Source organism: Sarcophilus harrisii, chromosome 2 (assembly GCF_902635505.1).
Source record: "Sarcophilus harrisii chromosome 2, mSarHar1.11, whole genome shotgun sequence".
Taxonomy (NCBI): Eukaryota; Metazoa; Chordata; class Mammalia; order Dasyuromorphia; family Dasyuridae; genus Sarcophilus; species Sarcophilus harrisii.
The window spans coordinates 194133714-194153203 of record NC_045427.1 but is presented as its reverse complement, the minus strand read 5'-3'; the positions used below and the strand labels follow the sequence as shown (position 1 = coordinate 194153203).

At 29.6% G+C, this 19490-nt stretch overlaps 1 protein-coding gene across 10 annotated transcripts in view; it reads left to right on the top strand.

The window, feature by feature from the left end:
* KIDINS220 (kinase D interacting substrate 220) overlaps positions 1-19490 on the top strand; it is a 176333-nt gene that overhangs the window by 113083 nt on the left and 43760 nt on the right. For 5 of the 10 annotated variants that reach the window (XM_031951200.1, XM_031951199.1, XM_031951198.1 and 2 more), the window contains exons 25-27: positions 2053-2166; positions 2973-3029; positions 8229-8261. The exons of 1 other annotated variant lie outside the window; for it this stretch is intronic. In XM_031951200.1, coding sequence (XP_031807060.1) covers positions 2053-2166; positions 2973-3029; positions 8229-8261 — 204 coding nt within the window. Of the gene's footprint in view, positions 1-2052; positions 2604-2972; positions 3030-8228; positions 8262-19490 lie in introns of those variants that run through there. 4 more of the 10 variants (XM_031951196.1, XM_031951195.1, XM_012539884.3 and 1 more) reach the window with 4 other exon arrangements.

Sequence of the window (19490 nt, the reverse complement as noted above, 5' to 3'; positions counted from 1 at the left end):
AGCAAGTCACTTAGCCTTTGTTTATTTCAGTTTCCTCAGCTGTAAAATTGGGATAGTAACCACACTTATGTCCCAGGATTGTTGTGAAGATGAGTTGAGATGATATTTGCAAAAAAAAAAAAGAGCTTAGCACAGTGCCTGGTATACTCTAGGTACTTTATAGTTATCCATTCCCTTTGTCTTCCTACTTATTTGGTTCTCTCACAAACTTTGGTCAATTTTTTGTTTGGTATTTTTTGTACCTCAGAAAATAACATTAGTCAATATAGAAACTTCTGAAATAAAAAGCTCAAAATTTTTAGTGCTGATTTTTGTAGTTATATGTGATATTTTATATGTTCATGAAAATAAAGTTAAATTTTAGAAACATGAAGTTTTTGTTATGAATATGAATTTATAGGGATATGTACTTCAATATAAACAATGTAATATATGTATTATTATTGTCAGTAATGTAAGCTGCTAATTCATAATAAATGTGTAAAAACTACTTTTACTTTCTAGAAGTTTGAACTCATGAGCCATGACTTTGGATGCACTAGGGAATTTGTGACTGGGGAAATGGAAGCCAGCTTAAATAAATTCAAACAGGATTGATTTTACATTGCCAAATTGAAGAGGACAGAACCATGTTTTGTTGATTAGTCATCTTAAACATAGTTCTTGCATCGAGGCAAATTTGGTAAAAAAAAAAAAAAAAAAAAAAAAAAAATGTGCTTTGTGGTTCCATGGCAGCAATTTATCTTCAACAACCTTCATGCTGAATTTGGGGTCTATTATTACCTTGGGCCATTGTTGATAGGAAAAAATCAACCTGGTAAAATACATCATTTAAGATGAATTACAAGCCTGTTTAATGTAAAAAAATACACAGTAGAATTTTATAAGGAATTTTGAAAATATTTACTTAAAAAAGGAAACCCAAATAAAATTAATATGTAATTAGTAAGATAATTAGCCACAGACATCTTATGCCAGCTTGATTATTCTACCTATGTTACTAGAACTGAAAGGTTGTAAGTGAAATTTTAATGCAACAACTTTCATAATAATACAATTTTTCTGTAGAAGTAGCAGCTTGGCAAGCAGAGATCATGTTTTTACACTGTTTTAACCTAATGGAAATTTTTATTCTTATATATTTTATGTTAAATCATCTACTGTTCAAAATGTATACTTTAGCAGATTGTGTCAGTTGATATTTAAATGTTACTTCAAAGTTTGAGATTCAAAAACATCTTGTAAAGTGAGAATAGTGAGAGAAAAGTAATGTAAAATACTAGGCTGAATAGTTACTAATATTGATGGCTCTTGTTGTCTCAAAATTACAGTGTTGTTGACCCATTTTTCTGAGGAATATCTGTTTTGGCTTGGATAATGAAAGCAGAATAATACAATTGGGACTAAAAAACAAAACAAAACAACTAGATAAGTTCCAGAAACTTAATAGAATTAAGACTTAGGCATTTTCATTTATATCTACTATAGTGGGAATTTTTAAACAAAATTTCTATTTAACTAATTAAAATATATCATAAAATTTTAGATGAGCAGTATGTTACACCCTTGAAATAACAGACTGACATTAAAAATTAATCCTAAATCTTTATATAATGCTGCCCTTCAGGTCACTGCCATGGGGCATAACATAGCTGAGGTTTTTTTTTTTTTAAGCATAGAATAGCTAACAAAGTAGATCCTTCTGGTAACATTATTTATATAGAATGACTGTTCAGTTGTGAATTGGTGGTGATTGTATTGTATATTTTGTTTACTGGTAGCAAAAAGAAACCAAACTAGGTTTTTTAAAAATATACAACAGATTTTCTGTTGATAAGACAAAAAATGTAAATAATTCCACTTTTTTGAATTTGTTTTTCATACAATATTATCTATGCAAAGTAAGTAAAGCTTTTTTAGGGTTGTTTTTTGTTTACATGTTATATTTAAGAGGAATTGCTTTTTGTTGGATTGATGTTTCTTTTGATCATAATATAATTTGATTTCTGTAATTGTTTATCCCCCTTTTTTGTTACATGTTTCTTTCCATAGCCATTCTTTGTCCCATATGTTTACCCGCCAAGGTATTACCCTGGCAGTTTTCAACATCTCATCCCACGTTCATCTATAAAAACGAATTTTTCCAGAGATCAGAACAGTGGCCTAGTAAGTATGTGAAGGGTAATGAAAATATTGATCTACATACATATAGATGGCCTTAAAAAATAAATCTGGTAATTTCCTTTCAGTACAAATAGTATAAATTATTTAACAAATATCTCTTAAGAATTACTAAGCTACTGCTAATGCAAAATGTATTTTGTTTATATTTAATTAGTATTTATAGAAGGAAAATAACTTTCATTGTTAGGAAAATAACATTTCAGTGTTAGCTTGTTTATAGTCAAAGTCTTCCATTTTATAATAGTGTAGTATGATGTTCCTATATTTTTTAAATGAACATTACCATAAATTCTAATTTCATTTTCAGTGGATATGAATCTAAAATATCTAAAAGTACTTATGGTTAAAATGAAAAATCTTGAAAGACCTAAACCATTTAAAGCAAGTTAGTTAAACTTATTTTCAAAATATTACAAGAAAACAAAATTGAAACAGAATACATTTTGTATTTAAATATACTTTATTTCTAGTCCTTTATACTAATTATGTTTTATTCAAATTCAAATAATTTTAAAAGGGAAAAAACTATCGTTATATATCTTTTTAATTCCCCCTTAACTAAATTTTTTTTGAAAAGATTTACAACTCAGAAAAATTAATTGACTTGCCTTTTAAATTCTAATATATTTCTACAAGAAGAAGTTATTGGAAGTTTTTTTTTTTTTACTTAGTTACATCTATGAAATGTTTACTTAATATTATCTTCAACACCATTTTCATTCATTGTCATATTTTGGTTCAACCCTTAATTGATTCACCCATATTGTATTGTTTTGTTGTGTTGTTAGGAAGTTATCAAGGAGGATGCTGCTGAAGGGCTTTCTTCACCCACAGACTCCTCAATGGTAATAACTGAGTAGTCATGTGGTGTGGAACTCTAGCATTTCATTGCTTTTCAACAGTAATGATTTCATGTTAATTGCAATTTTAGCAGTTCACTAACACTGCATTTGTTTTGTGATGGGCAACTAGCATAGTATAGCTAAACACTAATAAGTGTAGTTTTTTTTTTTAAATAAATTTAAGAGCTAGTGTGTTTATTGACCCCTTTAAGTCCTTTGTTTCCCTTCTTTCCCCTTCTTGAATGATCATAAAATGTTTTTTTCCAATTTCATTATTTATTATTTATTTTTGCAGTCTTCATTAGTAAGTTCATCACTGATTTGTTGTGCTTTTGTATATTCCTAATTTTTTAGAACTAAATCTTTTATAACTACATTATGATTTAGCATTTTATTCTAGCTTATATTACTACACTTTATCACTATCATGTTGTAGTTAGTGCAATATAGATAGAAGTTTTGCTTTAAAATATCTGAAATAATCTTTCAGATATCTTTTTTCAGATAATCTTTTCTATTTAGATCTACATCTACAATTTATACTTAGGTCATAAATGCCATATTACTTTCTTTTCTACAGTAACTCAAAAACTATATAAAGTAAAATAAATTTCTTGCTAGAAACACAAGGTTATCTTGTTATAAAGTAACAATAGTCACTTTTAGCTAACATCTTAAAATGTGAATTGTTTTCAGTTGCAAGAGATTTTAATGTAAGATTTTTCTTGTGACCTTATGTTTAGTAAGACATTAGTTCAGCATAAGAGCTTCAAAATAAGCAATATGTACATTAAATAAAATTCAGAGTTCTTTTGAATTCAGTTTCATTCTGTGTACATTCAATTTTATTTAATAGTGCATTATTGAAAACTATAATTAGTTTAGATTCTAAAGCTCTCTTAAAATATGGGACAGTTGATAGGAACCAGTTTAATGAATTATATTATGAATTCCTATATACTTGTGAACTTGATATGCTTTAAGGTCAGCATTAATATTCAAATTTTTATTAATGGTAGTAGAAAAAAAAGATGAAAATATTTTTGTACATCTGTTGAGAGTGTAAATTCTTCTAAAATCATTAGCATCTCAAGAGAGATGTTCAGGTTTTTTCAATTAGCCACAAATGATGAATACAATAGCCCACAATTCTACTGAAATGTTTCTAGAATTTTTCTTTCTTACATCAACTGACACTATATACCATAATAGCTTTTACTTAGAGTTCTTCATTACATATATTCATGCTTACAAATTTTATTCTTTGTGCTAAAAAATTTTGTGAAATGTTTTTGAAAACTAGACAGAAGTATATTCTCATAATATTCTGGCCACTGTTACTTAATAAAATCATGAATGCATCATAACCAAATTTCAATGTAATGTCTCAGTATTTAGGTATAATATCATTAGTCCAATTATTTTGTTAGTTGGTGATAACTCAAACTAAAGTCATAGTAGTCTTTTAATATCTGTCTGCTTACTAATGGCATTATTTGTTATGTGTGCCTATACACTGTTCTAATAAGTGATTTTTCCTATAAAGATTGAGTCACCTAATATCAGATTTCTTCATAACTATTAATACTGTTGGATAGACTATGCCTTTACTGTGACTAGCTTAAGAATTGTAATAACTTGAATATGCTAAATTAGTTTACATTCTTCTCTAAATAATGTATAAAAACTTTAATTACTAGACAAATCTGTAGAATTATTCTGTAATCTTCCATTCAAAATAGTCTTCAAATTTCCTTTTTGGTAGTAGAAAATATAATCTATGTGAAATGTTTAAAAAATAAAAATAAGAATTGATTCATATATATGTGTATATAAAATGTGTATATTTCTACCTATGTTTAGCAAATTTGCTATGTTATTTTGATATTTAAAATATTAAAAGACAATTTTGTCACATGCCTAATATATGAATACATTGCTTTAAAAAAAACTAACAACTACAGTAGCATATGATACTGGTTTTATAGACTAGAGAATTAGTAAAAATAAGGAAAGGCAGTGCAACTTCTTGCAAATTAACTTAGTAGTGGATGGAGATTTAAAAGGATTATTTTGGGGATCTTCTAACCAAAAAACATAAGCACTTTAAAATACAGATATTTTAATTAACAGTAATATTTTTAAAGTACCAACACTTCATTACACTTAATTCTTGATGAAAATCAGTCAAAAATGGAGTATTTTAAATTATATTTTTCATAGGAAAAAGTGTTAAATGTGTTCCTAATTAAAGATTAAAAGAAAAAAACAGTGAGAAAAATAAAAATAAATTAATTCTAAAGCCTTATATTCATTTAAATACTAAAACTAGATCCCAAGTTCTATAAAGTGAGCTTGTATATATTGTTCACAATTAGCAACAAATGTTTTTAACCACTTAATTTTTGCAAAATACATTACTAAGTTCTCAGGATATAATAATTTAAATTACCATGGCTCCTGCCCTCAATGATTACCTTTCTTTAGTAGGTATCATAGATGTGGGAACTTACTCTGATAAATATTTCAACCCTCCTATTACTTAGTGTATGGGCTTTAAGAGATCCTGTGACTAAAGAATTTATTACTCTGAAGTCTGGTAATGATTACCCATTATAGTATGTAGATATCAGAAAATGGTACATATTTTTCAGTGCACTTCTCTGGGTATTCCATATATTAGTACAGATTCAATCTAATGATGCCAGCTTATCGGATACAATTCTTGTCACCCTTTCTTTCATAGATCCTCCACAGAATCCACTCTCCCTAATGTAGATCTTCCTCTAGATCTTTTACATTTCATGAATAGCAATTTTGTACTTGTCATAGATCAATTATGGTAGATTAAAAACTCACTCATTTTACTGACACTAATATGTTATTGACATTCAAAGATTAATTATTAGTAATTTAGATGATCCTTGTCTCTTAAAGAACAATTCACAGTGTAGTTTTCTTTGTAGCAAATTTTCTTGTGTACAGTGGAGTCCACATTGAGAATTATTCCATAAACTGTTTTAAGCTGCCCTCTCAAATCATTCAAGTGGGTTTTCAGTAAATACTTTTTGTTGATAATGATAATGGTACTTCTCTCACTTATTGAATTTTTAAAATTAAAGAATGTCTCTAGTTTTTGATTAATTGATATATCATTTAAAAGTAAAGCTACTTTCTGTCAGACCAAATAAAGGGCACCAGAAAATAATGTTATGAAGACATTATATTTATTGTCAGTGCCTTTTTCACACTTTACCAGATAATCAACATTACTTTCTAATTGTAACCAAATCCATAAAACAATTACCAGCTTTTTACAACAGTAATAAAAGGAGTTTCAGAATATTTTTCAAAGAATTGTTAAGCTTGGCTAGGAAGAAAAATATGTATGCCTTTATTTCATAAATTAGTTTAATCTGGAATAGAGATAAATGAATATTTAATTAGGTATTCAAACAAATTGGCTTAAGTATGAAATGACAAGTTAAGGAATTTATATTCCTATGACTTTTAAAAGAACTTTCATACTTAATACCCAACCATACTTTTTACTATTTCTGCTTAGGAGGAACCCAAGACAAGAACAATAAAGATGCCTAGGGTAAGGAATAAGGTGTATTCAGAACTGTTTAAAAAGCTTGATCAGTGCAGCTGCTCTTGTTAGCTGTTGCTACTCAGCAGTTCTTGTCAGTTTGTGAGTCACCTTGAAAAATGAAAATGATTCGAAAAGTCTTCAAGGAATAACCCTCCCCACATTTTTTTAAGTTTGGTTAGAATCAACAGAGTTATTCTTTTTTGTCTTTTTAAGGTTAACTTTTAAAAAAGTAATTTATCCTTTACTTAAGAGTCTTGTATTATAATCAAACCTAGAATTTAGGGAGGAAAATCAAGCTATTATCCTTAACTATTTTCACTAGAACATTTTAATGGAAAGATTTTGAGTACATAGAGGTATATAAGAATGTGTGTGTGTCCACACACTTACATATACATATATACATACATACATACATATATATATACACATGCATAGACATATATATGTATATACACACACATATACATACACACAAACACATAAATACATACATACATGTATTAGTTTCATTGCCTAAGGAGGTGTACCTATCAAAAATTTGTAATAAAATTAATTTCACTTAATTTTGTAAAAGTTCAGTGATTTTCAAAAGATTGTTTTGAAAACAAACTCTATAAATGTAGTGTTAAATAAAACCCATCATTGGGGTTCTCTGCCAGCTATTTCATTTGTAGCTATGATTTTGATTTGAAATAGCAAAATCAAATTTTCATATGTTATTAGCACTAGTTTTTTTTATTAAATTGTTTCCTTATAGAAAAATACTCTGCTTTTGATATTCTTCAAGTGTCCAGATCAGTTGTATTCACAACCATTTTGTTTAATTTAAAGAACTGAGTAGGAAGTTAGTAAAAAACCATACTTCAAAGATGTAATAAATCAGCTTTAATGCGTTAGTATTGTCAAATAACTTGATATAGTAACAGAAATACAAATTTAGTTTAGAGCATCTAATTCCTGTAAGGTTTGATAATAGCAATGGTTGCATGCTTTTAATTACAATTAATTTTAAATATCTACATTACCCTAAAAACATCAAATATAGCATATTAATTCTCACAATCAATTTTAGTTTCTTACTGCATGCAATGAAGGTTTTACCTTAAAATGTCATTGTTTTGGGTTATTCTTCATACTCTGCAAACATATTGTAAACAGAGTACTTTCTTTAAAATAGATTCCTGGACATGCTTTGTACTATGTAATGTTTACTCGAGTTACATAATTTTTTTGTTTTGTTTGTTGTTTGAAAGAAATTTTTAAAAACAAAATTATTCTCCAGTGTAATTTCTCAAATTAGGGAAATGTTCTTTTTAAATTTCAAGCTATAATTTGGGAATTTCATTTAATAATGGGCAAATTCTAAAATGTCATAGGTTACATCTTAATTTCACATCATACAAAATGTTTAAAACCAATATTTATCAATATTTTATATCTAATAATGATATCCCATAATATATTGTTACAGAGTTAAGATTCTGTTTTTTTTAATAAAATAAATGGTACAAGTGCTATTATCTATATTAGTTATAGTATTATATGTTATGTTTGATGTTTTCATCTTAATATATCTTTCATTTTGTTTTATTCTTTTCTTAAAGCAGTGTAAATCTGGGTTTAACAAACAGAGACAGGTACAGCAACTTTCTGTGAATTCTCATTCAGTTACTGCATTAGAATTGTTTAGAGGCTATCCTTGGCACTTTCATGCTGGGCTGATAATAATCTAATGCTCATTTTGATACATTTTGTTTAGTTTGAAAAACTGCTTTTAGCTTTTTGCATGGCATAAATTTCTGGCTAGTGATTTCTAAGTATATTTATTAGAGAAAATAATGCTAATATTCTGTCAAAACATGTTTCGATACAGAATAAACCATTTCCAAAGTAATTTTACAGTGTTAAAATATACTGTATCCTTTAAAAGAAAGTAGGTCCTACTTTTATGAATAACAATTCAAGTTTGTGTGCAGTTCTTTAAAGTTTACATTTTAACAATTCCAACATGCTAATTTTTTGTGCTTACTGTTAAATATTAAGTAATTTGCTTGTTGTCTTGTCAACATTTGCATGTTGACTTAAAATGAGAATCCAGCTAAATTTCAGTATTCCCATTAAAATAATTTATATATTCACTATGAAATAATATATTTAAATATTTCTAATGTGAAAATAATTGAAACATTCACTGGGGGAAAAAATGAAATTAACTAGGATTATTGGCACTTTGATAATTCTTTTTCATTTCTTAAGTTTTCCACAAATAATAACATTTATATAATACCTTAAAAGTTTACAAAAAATTTTTCTTATATAACAACCCTATGAGGTAGGTAATACAGAAAAGGAAACTGAGATACTAAGAATTTAAATGACCTGCCCTTTGTTATTAAACAACTAGTAAAGTTTTGAGGACAGGATTTGAATTCAGATTGGTTTTTTCCCTGCTCCAAAATGTACTATTCATTTTTTTAAACCCCAACATATAATATGATAGGTTATTTTTTCAGGATCTATTTCAGGATAATTGCAATTTGTGATTATTGTTCTGGAAAAGACTTTGCAATTAAAAGATAGTGTGCTTCAGTTCATCCCAAAATCACATATATCTCATTAATAAATTTTAAATGAGCAGAATTTTTATTTGTTCATATGGATAAATTTTGAATACATCATACATCATATGAGTTGTTTAGAGTCATGGTGTTAGTAATTTTTAAAATTGCTTAAAAGTTTTTTTTTTTTCTTAAGCAATCAAAATAAGGTAATGTGAATTCTTAATTTTATCTTCTTTTTATTTTTTATTATTTTTAAAGATTCTTCCTTTTTAAAAAAATTTTTTATGTTCCTTAAAGGTTGCTGCTTATCTGAAAAAGTATTAATATGAAGTAAATGATTATCTGAGACTGGGAATCATCTTTGCCGGGTTTTTTTTTTTTTTAATTTAGTTTTATTGTTTTCATTTAATAAAAATCTGCCTTTTCTCTCTCCAACTCATTACCTTTTCCTCAACTGAAAAACAAAGAAAAAAAGGGAAACAAAACCACTACAATAAATGTGAATGATTAAGCAAAACAAGTTTCTTGCATTAAGCCATGTTTTACAAATATGCCTCATTCTGTACTCTTAAAGTCCCTTTTCTGTTAATAATGGGATAGCATATTTTATCATCACATTTTTGGAATTATAGTTAATGATTACATTGAATAGAGTACTTAAATCTTTCAAAGTTGCTTTCAAAGAATTGTTGTGATTGTATACACTGTTCCTGGTTCTACTCACTTGACTCAATATCAGTTCATAAAAGGCTTCTCAAGTTTCTCTGAAATTACACAAACAGAAACGATCCCCTTCATTATTTCTATGACACAGTGGAACTATGTTCCATGATTCCATTATGTTCATGTATCGTGTTTAGTTCAGCTATTTCTCAGCTGATGGGCATTTCGTTCCTAATTTTTTTCTGCAACAAAGAACTGCTAAAAAAATATTTTGTTCATGTGAATCCTTTTGAGTTTTAGGCACTATAATGGTATTGTTGGATTGAAGAATATTACACAATTTAGTAACCTTTCAGACAGTTATAAATTGCTTTGCAGAATTTTTTTCAGAATATTTCAGTGTCACTTTGTAATTTTATAGTTAATTTATATTTAAGAAAATATTGTAGCATAGAGATATCTCAAGATGTGATAAATAATTTAAAACAAGAACATCTCAGCCTGCAAAATTTTTATCCATTGCAGTGTTTTATATGAATGTTTTAAATAATATTTTGTTTTTCTTAAATTGTATTTAAAAATATTTGACATTAAGAAATATTTTTTGTGTGTTCCAAATTACCTACCCTCCCTTCCCATTTTCTACCCTGAAATAGTAAACAATTTATATACAAATATAATCTGTAGGTTATATTTGTGCAGTCATGCAAAACATATTTCCATATTACATTATTATTGTAAGAGAAAATACAGAGAAATAAAAACAGAACAGAAAGTGGAAACCAGTATACTTTGATATGCATTCAGACTCCATTGTTACTTTCTCTGGAGGTATTTTGGCATTTTTCCTTTTAAGTCCTTTGGATTTTTCTTGAATCATTGTATTGTTGAAAACAGCTAAATCATTCACAATTCTTCATTGTAAATATTGCTGTTACAGTGTTTTCCTAGTTCTGCTTACTTCATTTTGAATCAATTCATGTAAGTCTTTCAAGGTTTTTCAGAAATCTGCCTGCTCATCATTTTTTATAGCACAATAGTATTCTATTACAATCATATGTAATAATTTATTCAGCCATTCCCCAATTGATTGACAGCCCCCTTCAATTCCTGAATTCCTAATTCTTTGGCACCACCACAAAAGCTGCTTATAAATATTTTTGTGCAAATTTGGTATAAAATTCTCTTTCCCTTTCTCCCTGAGCCTTACCCTCCCTCCTTCCCCCTTCTCCCTCTCCTCTTCTTCTCTCCCTATCCCTCTTCCCCCCTCTCTCCCTTGGTGTTGTTTTAACTTGCATTTCTTCAATCAGTAGTGATTCAGAGCATTTTTTCATATGACTATAGTTGATTTTGATTTCTTTATTTGAAAACTGCCTATTCATATCATTTGACCATTTATCAACTGGAGAATGATTTGTATTCTTGTAAATTTGATTCATTTCTCTATATATTTCAGAAATGAGGCCTTTGTTAGAGACAATGTAAAAAACTTTTCTGCCATCTTTTTGCCTTCCTTCCATTCTTGGCTGCATGGGTTTTGTTTGTACAACTTAACATAATCAAAATGATCCATTTTACATCCTCTGATCCACTCTATCTCTTGTTTAGTCATAAATTCTTGTGTAATCCATAAATCTGACAGGTAAACTATTCCATGCTCACCTAAATTGTCCATGGTATCTTCTTTTATATCTAAATAATGTATCCATTTACACTTTATCTTGGTAAATACTATAAAATGCTGATCTATACCTAGTTTCTACCAAACTGATTTTATAGTTTTTCAAGCAGTTTTTGTCAAATTTGTGAGTTCTTATCTCAAAAGCTTGGATCTTTGGGTTTATGAAATGCTGGATTACTGAAGTCTTTTACTACTGTGAATAGTGTATCTGGTCTACTCTACAGGTGTACCACTCTATTTCTTAGCCATTGTCATATTGTTATGATGATCACTTCTTTGATCACATCTTGAGATCTGGTATTCCTAGTTCAACTTCCTTCACATTTCTTTTTCCTGATTAATTTCCTTGATATTCTCAGCCTTTTATCCTTCCGGATGAATTTTGATATTTTTCCTAGTTCTGTAAAATAATTTTTTTGATTGTTTGATTGGTATGGCACTAAATAAGTAAGTTAATTTAGATAGAATTGACTTTTAAAAAAAAATATTGAATCACCCTACCCCTGAGAAATTAATATTTTTCCAGTTGTTTAGATCTGATTTTAATGTGTTTTGTAATGGTGTTTGACTTGTTCCTGGGTTTGTCTTGGCATGTAGATTTCCAAGTATTTTATATTATCTACAGTTATTTTAAATTTCTCTTTCTATCTCTTGCTTTTGGTATAGTTAGTAATATATAGAAATGCTGATAATTTTTGTGGTTTTATTTTGTCCTGCTACTTTGCAAACATTTTTAATTCAAGTAGTTTTTTTGTGTTTAAAGAAGAATTTGGTAGGACTTCTTTATTTTTCCAAAATAGTTTATATATTATTGGAATTAAATACTCTTTAAACTTTGGGTAGAATTCATTTGTGAATCCATCTGGTCTTAGGGATTTTTTTCCTTAGTGAGTTCATTGATAACGTGTTAGTTTCTTTTTTACTATGCACTTATTTTAGTATTGTCTTTCCTGTTGTTAATTTGAGCATTTTATAGTTTTGTAACTATTCACCTATTTCAATTTGATTGTCAGATTTCTTAGTATTGAATTGAGTAAAATAGCTCCTAATAATTGCTTTAATTTTGATACTGGTAATTTGGTTTTTTCCCTTCTTTTTAAAAATCATATTAACTCATAGTTTATTTTATTGTTTTTTTTTTTAATATAAAGCCAGCTCTTAGTTTTATTTATTAATTCAGGGGGTTTTTGCTTTCAGTTTTATTCATATCTCCTTTGATTTTCAGGATTTCTAGTTTGGTGTATAATTGGGAATTTTTAATTTGTTTTTTTCCAAGTATTTTAGTTGCATGCCAATTCATTTACCTGCTCTTTCTCTATTTTATTGATATAAGCATTTATAAGATAAATTTCCCTTAAGTACTGTTTTGACTGAATCCTATAAATTTTAATATGTTCTATCATTGTTGTCATTCTTTTTAATGAAATTCTATGTTGTTTCTATGATTTGTTGTTTAACCCACTTGTTCTTTATTATTATTTAATTTTTTCATGGCTCTTTCTTGAATGTAATTTTTATTTTATGATCTAAAAAGGATGCACTGAATATTTCTGTTATTCTGTATTTGGTTTGTGAAGTTTTTTATACCTTAATATATGGTTAATTTTAGGGTAACTGCCCTGTAACTTTCATGGGAAAAAAACCAGAGGGATTGGAAATGCTATGTAATGGTTCACACTCATTTTCCAGGGTTCATTCTCTGCGTGTAGCTGGTTCTATTCATTATTGAATGAATGGAACTGATTAGGTTCATCTCATTGATGAAGATGGCCATGTTCAGCAGAATTGATTATCATATAGTATTGTTGTTGAAGTATATAATGATTTCCTGGTCCTGCTCATTTCACTCAGCATCAGTTCATGTAAGTCTTTCCAGGCCTTTCTGAAATCATCCTGCTGGTCATTTCTTACAGAACAATAATATTCCATAATATTCATATACCATAATTTATTCAGCCATTCTCCAATTGATGGGCATCCACTCAGTTTCCAGTTTCTGGCCACTACAAAGAGACCTGCCACACACATTCTTTCTTGCACATACAGGTCCCTTTCCCTTCTTTAGTATCTCTTTGGGGTATAAGCCCAGGAGAAACACTGCTGGATCAAAGGGTATGCACAGTTTGATTTGACCATGGTTGCAAATTGGTCTCCAGAATGGCTGGATGTGTTCACAATTCCACCAACAATGCCTCAGTGTCCCAGTTTTCCCACATCCCCTCCAACATTCAGCATTATCTTTCTTTTCCTATTCTCCTAACCAATCTGACAGGTGTGTAGTGGTATCTCAGAATTGTCTCAATTTGCATTTCTCTGATTAATAATGACTTAGAGCATTTTTTTCATATGGCTAGTAATAGTTTCAATTTCTTCATCTGAAAATTATCTGTTCATATCCTTTGAACATTTATCAGCCCAATTCTATTTTTAAGGAATTATTTTCTTCAGTGAATTTTTCTATCTTCTTTTTCATTTGGCTAGTTCCACTTTTTAAGGAGTTGTTTTCTTTAGTACATCTTTTTCCATTTCTCTGTGTACACGTGTGTATGTGTGCTTCCTTTACCAAACTGTTGACTCTTTTTTCATGGTTCTCTTCCCAATTTTTCTTCTTCCTTTTCTTGTTTTTTAAAATCCTTTTTGGACTCTTCCAGGAGTTCTTTTTGGATCTGACACCAATTCATATTTTTCTTTGAGACTCTGCATGTAGTTATTTTGACAGTATTGTCCTTTTCTGAGATTGTGATTTGATCTTCCCCATCATCATCATAATTTTCTGTGGTTGGGTTTTTTTCTGGTTGTTGTATTTTGTTTTGTTGCTTATTTTTCCAGCTTATTTCTTGACTTTTAGTTTTATGTTAAACTTTGTCTCTGCCCCTAGGGTGGTGGGAAGCACTATACCTAGTTTCACATTTTTTGTGCTGCTCCTTTCAGAGTTAATTCTGGAGCCCTATAAGTTTTCAAATCTCCTGAGGTGTTATAATCTAAGGGGATATATGGTCATTTCTATCCAGCCTATGCTCTGGTCTGTGAGTGACCCACAAGTACATTTTTCTACCCTGGAACTGTGACCAAGAATCTCACTCAACTGTGGCTGCACACTCTAATGTATTAATGCTCCTTCTCACCTTGGAACTATACTTGGTTTTGTGACTTAGATCCCCATTTAGAGAATGCAACAGAGTCATACACTCAGGGTCAGCAGTGTCCCCTGTAATCTCCTTCTGATTAGTTTTCACTCCCTTTTACTATTTGTAGGCTGAGAACTCTGGGAGTCACTGCTGTTGGTAGTACATACAGTGCATATATGTATAGCTAGGTAGTACATGTTTGAATGATGTATAAATTTGTATAGTTATGTATTGTATGTGTGTGCAGTATGCATTTCTGTGCATGCATGAACATATGCATAGACACAGATATGTTTATATATCTAAATATTTATATCTATATAAGCATGTATATGTGTATATATGTATATACACACACATACACACACACAGGCATATGTTGGTCCTGTAAAAATGTTGTACATGGATACCTCTCACTATTAAAATTCCCAAGGGCCTGTACTGGCTCACTGGGGTGGGGCACACTACTGGCTTGCCTATTGGTGCTAGGCTTTGGTGCAGGCTTGCACTGGGGGTCAAAGGGGTTGGGGTCTCGATGCTGTCTTATATCAGGTGAAGGGCTTTCTTCCCCACTTGCTTGGGCTGTACCATGCTCCACCTTCACTTCAGTGCTATAGACCTTTCCTGTTTACCTTCCAAGTTATCTGGTTCTGGAAAAATGGTTTCACCCTGTCGTTTTGTTAATTCTACTGCTCCAGAAGTTGTTTTGAAGTGTTTAAAGTTTTTTAGAGTGCTTAGGCAAGTTCCTGCCTCATTCTGCCATCTTGGCTTCACTCTCCCCATATAAATATTAAAACAGATTGACTAATATGACAGAAAAGGAAAATGATAAATGTTAGAGGGGAAAGTTGAGAAACTGTTGCATTGTAGATTTGTGAAATGATTCAGTCATTCTGGAGAGCAATTTGGCAGTATGTTCAAAGGGCTATAAAACCATGTATATACTCAGCAGGGCTGTTGCTAGGTTTGTATCCCAAAGAGATAAAAAACAAAAAAGAAAATTGCCTATGTATATACAAATATTTGTGACAACTCTTTTAGTGGTGGCAAAGAATTAGAAATTGAGGAGATAACCATCAATTGGGTATCTGAATAAGTTGTGGCATAAGAAATGATGAGCAGGATGATTTCAGAAAAGCCTGAAAAGACTTACTTGAATTGATACAAAATGAATGAGCAGAACCAGGAGAACAGTGTTAAGTAATAGTAATGTTATATGATTACCAACTGTGAATGACCTATCTATATTTTGTAGTATAATGATCCAAGACAATTCTGAAGAACTTATGATGAAAAATACTAGCTATTTGAGAGAAAGAGCTGATGAGGACTGAATGCAATTTAAAGCATACTTTCTTTTTCTTATTTTCCGTTGTGTTTGTGTTTTCTTTTACAACATGACTAATATGGAATTGTTTTGTATTATTGCACATATGTAGCCAATATCATATTGCTTGCCTTCTAAATGAGGGGCTAGATGAAAGAGGCTGGGAAAGAATTTAGAACTGAAAATTTAAAAAGAAATGTTAAAAATTGTTATGACAATTGTTATTGGGAGAAAAATATTAAATAAATTAAGGAATCTTCAATAGCAGAGGGAGAAAAAAGAATTTGATCTAACCCTTTGCACAACAAAAGCCAAATAAATAAAGAATGATTGTTGATCCAGAATAAGGTGTGCAGTTGTTTGAACAAACTTAGCCTTATTTAATGAAACTGTGGCAAGGCTATAATGAATAATTAATCAAAGATCATATGTTTCTAGCTCCCTTAACAAGGTACATTTTTTTTCCCTCTCTCAGAGGGGCATTCTGAATCAATTCCTTGTTCCATTCTCAATATAGCTGAAAAGATGCATAGCCAATTTCATTCATGATGCTGTAGATAGAAGCTGTTTTGCCAAATCAAGGTTCTCTTCATACTCAACATGGCAGAGCAGAGAATGCAGCTAACCTTAGATAAATGAGGTCATGGGTTTCATTCATTTTCAGTCTGGATTGAATGCATATTTCAGGAGCACTGAATCAGAGTGATTCTACTTTCCCTAGATGTTCGTTGTTCTCTTCTCAATGTTGCTCCATTACTCTACTTGCTTAATGATTTATCATCCATATATCTGCCTCAGCAAGGTCTTTGTGAAAGTACTTTTTCTAAGTCTTTCCTGTTTTCAGTTTCTACTCATTAGACTTTACAAAGACCTTCTTTTCAAACCTCTCAAGCTTCATAACTTGTTCACAGCCTTCCAGAAACCAAGTCTCCTTTTTCTACTTTTTTAAATAGTTTATATAAAAATGGAATTAATCATTCTTTAAATGTTTAGTAGAATTCACCTTTAAATAATCTGTTCAATTTTTTTAGGGAGCTAATTTTTATATTGTTCAGTTTCTGTTTTTTATTTTATTTTTTTAATTAAAGCTTTTTATTTACAAAACATATGCATGGGCAATTTTCAACACTGACCCTTGCAAAGCCTTTTGTTCCTAAATTTCCCCTCTTTCCCCCACCCTTCCCTTTTAGATGGCAGGTAGTTCAATATATGTTAAAATATATGTTAAATCTAATTATATGTATACATATTTATACAGTTATCTTGCTACACACACAAAAAAAATCAGATCAAGAAGGAAGGAAAAAAAAAACTGAAAGAAAACAAAATGCAAGCAAATAACAACAGAGTAAGAATGCTATGTATGTGGTCCACATTCAGTTCTCAATTTCTCTTCTTAAGTGTAGTTATTTAAGTATTCTATTTCCTTTTCTATTTATCTGGGGTAATTTATATTTTGTAAATATTCATATTTAATTTACACTGCCAATTTTACTTAGGCACGTAACAGGATTAAAAAAACCCCTCTAAAATTTGCTTTCATTTCTTCTTCATTGGTTATGAATTCATCTGTTTTATTTTTTGATACTGATTATTTGATTTTTTTTTAAATTAGCCAATGGTTTTTCTATTTTATTTAAAAAAAAAAAACTACTCCTAGTTTTATTAGTCAAATAATTTTTTATGTTAAATTTCCATTTATTTTTCCTTTGATTTTTAGGAATTCTGGAAATATTTTTGTTAGGAAATTTAAATTCCTAATTTATTTGCATAAGTAATTTGCAGATATTCTATTCTGTAAGCACTTAAAGATATAAATTATCTTTAAATATTATTTTGCCTGCATCCCACAGATTTTCTTACATTATTTTTCATTGTCATTTATTTGAACTTTTTAATTGTTTCTATGATTTGTTCTTTTAACCATTTATTCTATTTTTTCCCCTATTCATTCTTTAGGATTAGATTATTTAGTTCCCAGTTATTACTCTGTGGCTCAAAACCCTTCATTGAATGTAATTTTGTTGCATTGTGGTCAGAAAGAAAGCTGCATTTAATATTTTTGCTTTTCTGCATTTGTTGATGAAGTTTTTATGCCTTAGTGCATGGTCAGTTTTTGTGAAAGTGCCATGAAGATCTTCACAAATGGACACACATAAATAGATATACTCCTTTCCATTCCTAATCAGTATTCTCTAGAGAGTTAGCATATATAATTGTTCTGAAGTTCTCTTCATCTCCCTAATTTTTTTCTGAATGGGACAATAACTAACTGGGTTTATAGTCAACCTGATTCAAATGTAGTATCAGATACTTAATATCTGGGCAACCTTTGTTTGCTTGTTTCTTCATCTGTAAAATAATATCTGTATCTGTATAATATCTTCATCTGTAAAATAATAAGATACTTGTCTCCGATGGTTTTTGTTTGCATCAAATGAGATAATTGTAAAGTTCTGACTATGGCGCTTGGCACATAGAAAGCCCGATATAAATGTTAGGTAATGTTGTTATTGTTTTTGTTGTTTATTTTATTTTATGGTTAGATTTATCTAGTTCTGACACTAATAAGTTGAGGTTTCCCACTAGTATATTTTTATAGTCTATTTCTTTTTGTAATTCAAATAACTTTTCTTTCAAGAATTTGGTTTCTATGTCATTTTCATGCATATTCAGTATGGATAACAGTACTATTAACAAAATAGTTTTTGTCTTTAATTTCTTTTAATTAAGTCTAGTTACTTTTGCTTTTTTTCCTCCTGTGATCATGGTTGCCGCCATCTCAACCTTCTTTTATTTCAGTTGACACATAATAGAATCTGCTTTTAAATCATTAGACTTTGGTCAATAAATACTCCTTTTTAATTTCTTGAAATAAATTTAGACTTTTTGTTGGCTTTCAGGTATTCCAATAATTTTAAAATTCTTTTTCCTTTATTCAGTTTCCTGGTCAATTTTTTTAAAAGAGATATTTCTGGGGCAGCTAGGTAGTACAGTGGATAGACCACCAGCCCTGAAATCAGGAGGACCTGATTTCAGATATGGCCTCAGACACTTAAACTTCTAGCTGTGTGACCCTAAGTAAGTCACTTAACCCCAATTGCCTCAGCAAAAAAAAAAAAGGGGGGGGTATTTCACATTTTGTTCCATTTTTCTAGTCTTTTGCCTTTGTCTTATTTTTCCATGCCTTATAGAATCATTTAATTTCTTTTTTGGCCAATTCTATTTTTAAGGGGACATTTTCTTTGTAATGGTGTTTAACTCCTTTTCAAAACTATTAATTTTCTTTTCATACCATTATTCCAAAACTTTCATTTCCTTCATTTTTTTTTCTTCTGCCACTTTTATTTGGTTTTTTAAATCTTTTTTTTTTTCCTCTAATACTTTTTGGAATACTTGTTGAGAGCTTGTTGTTGAATCTGCATTTTCTTTGAAACTTTGCTTGTACATGTTTTCAAGTTCTTATCTATTGTTCACATGTTTTCACGTTTTTGTCTTCTGTGTTT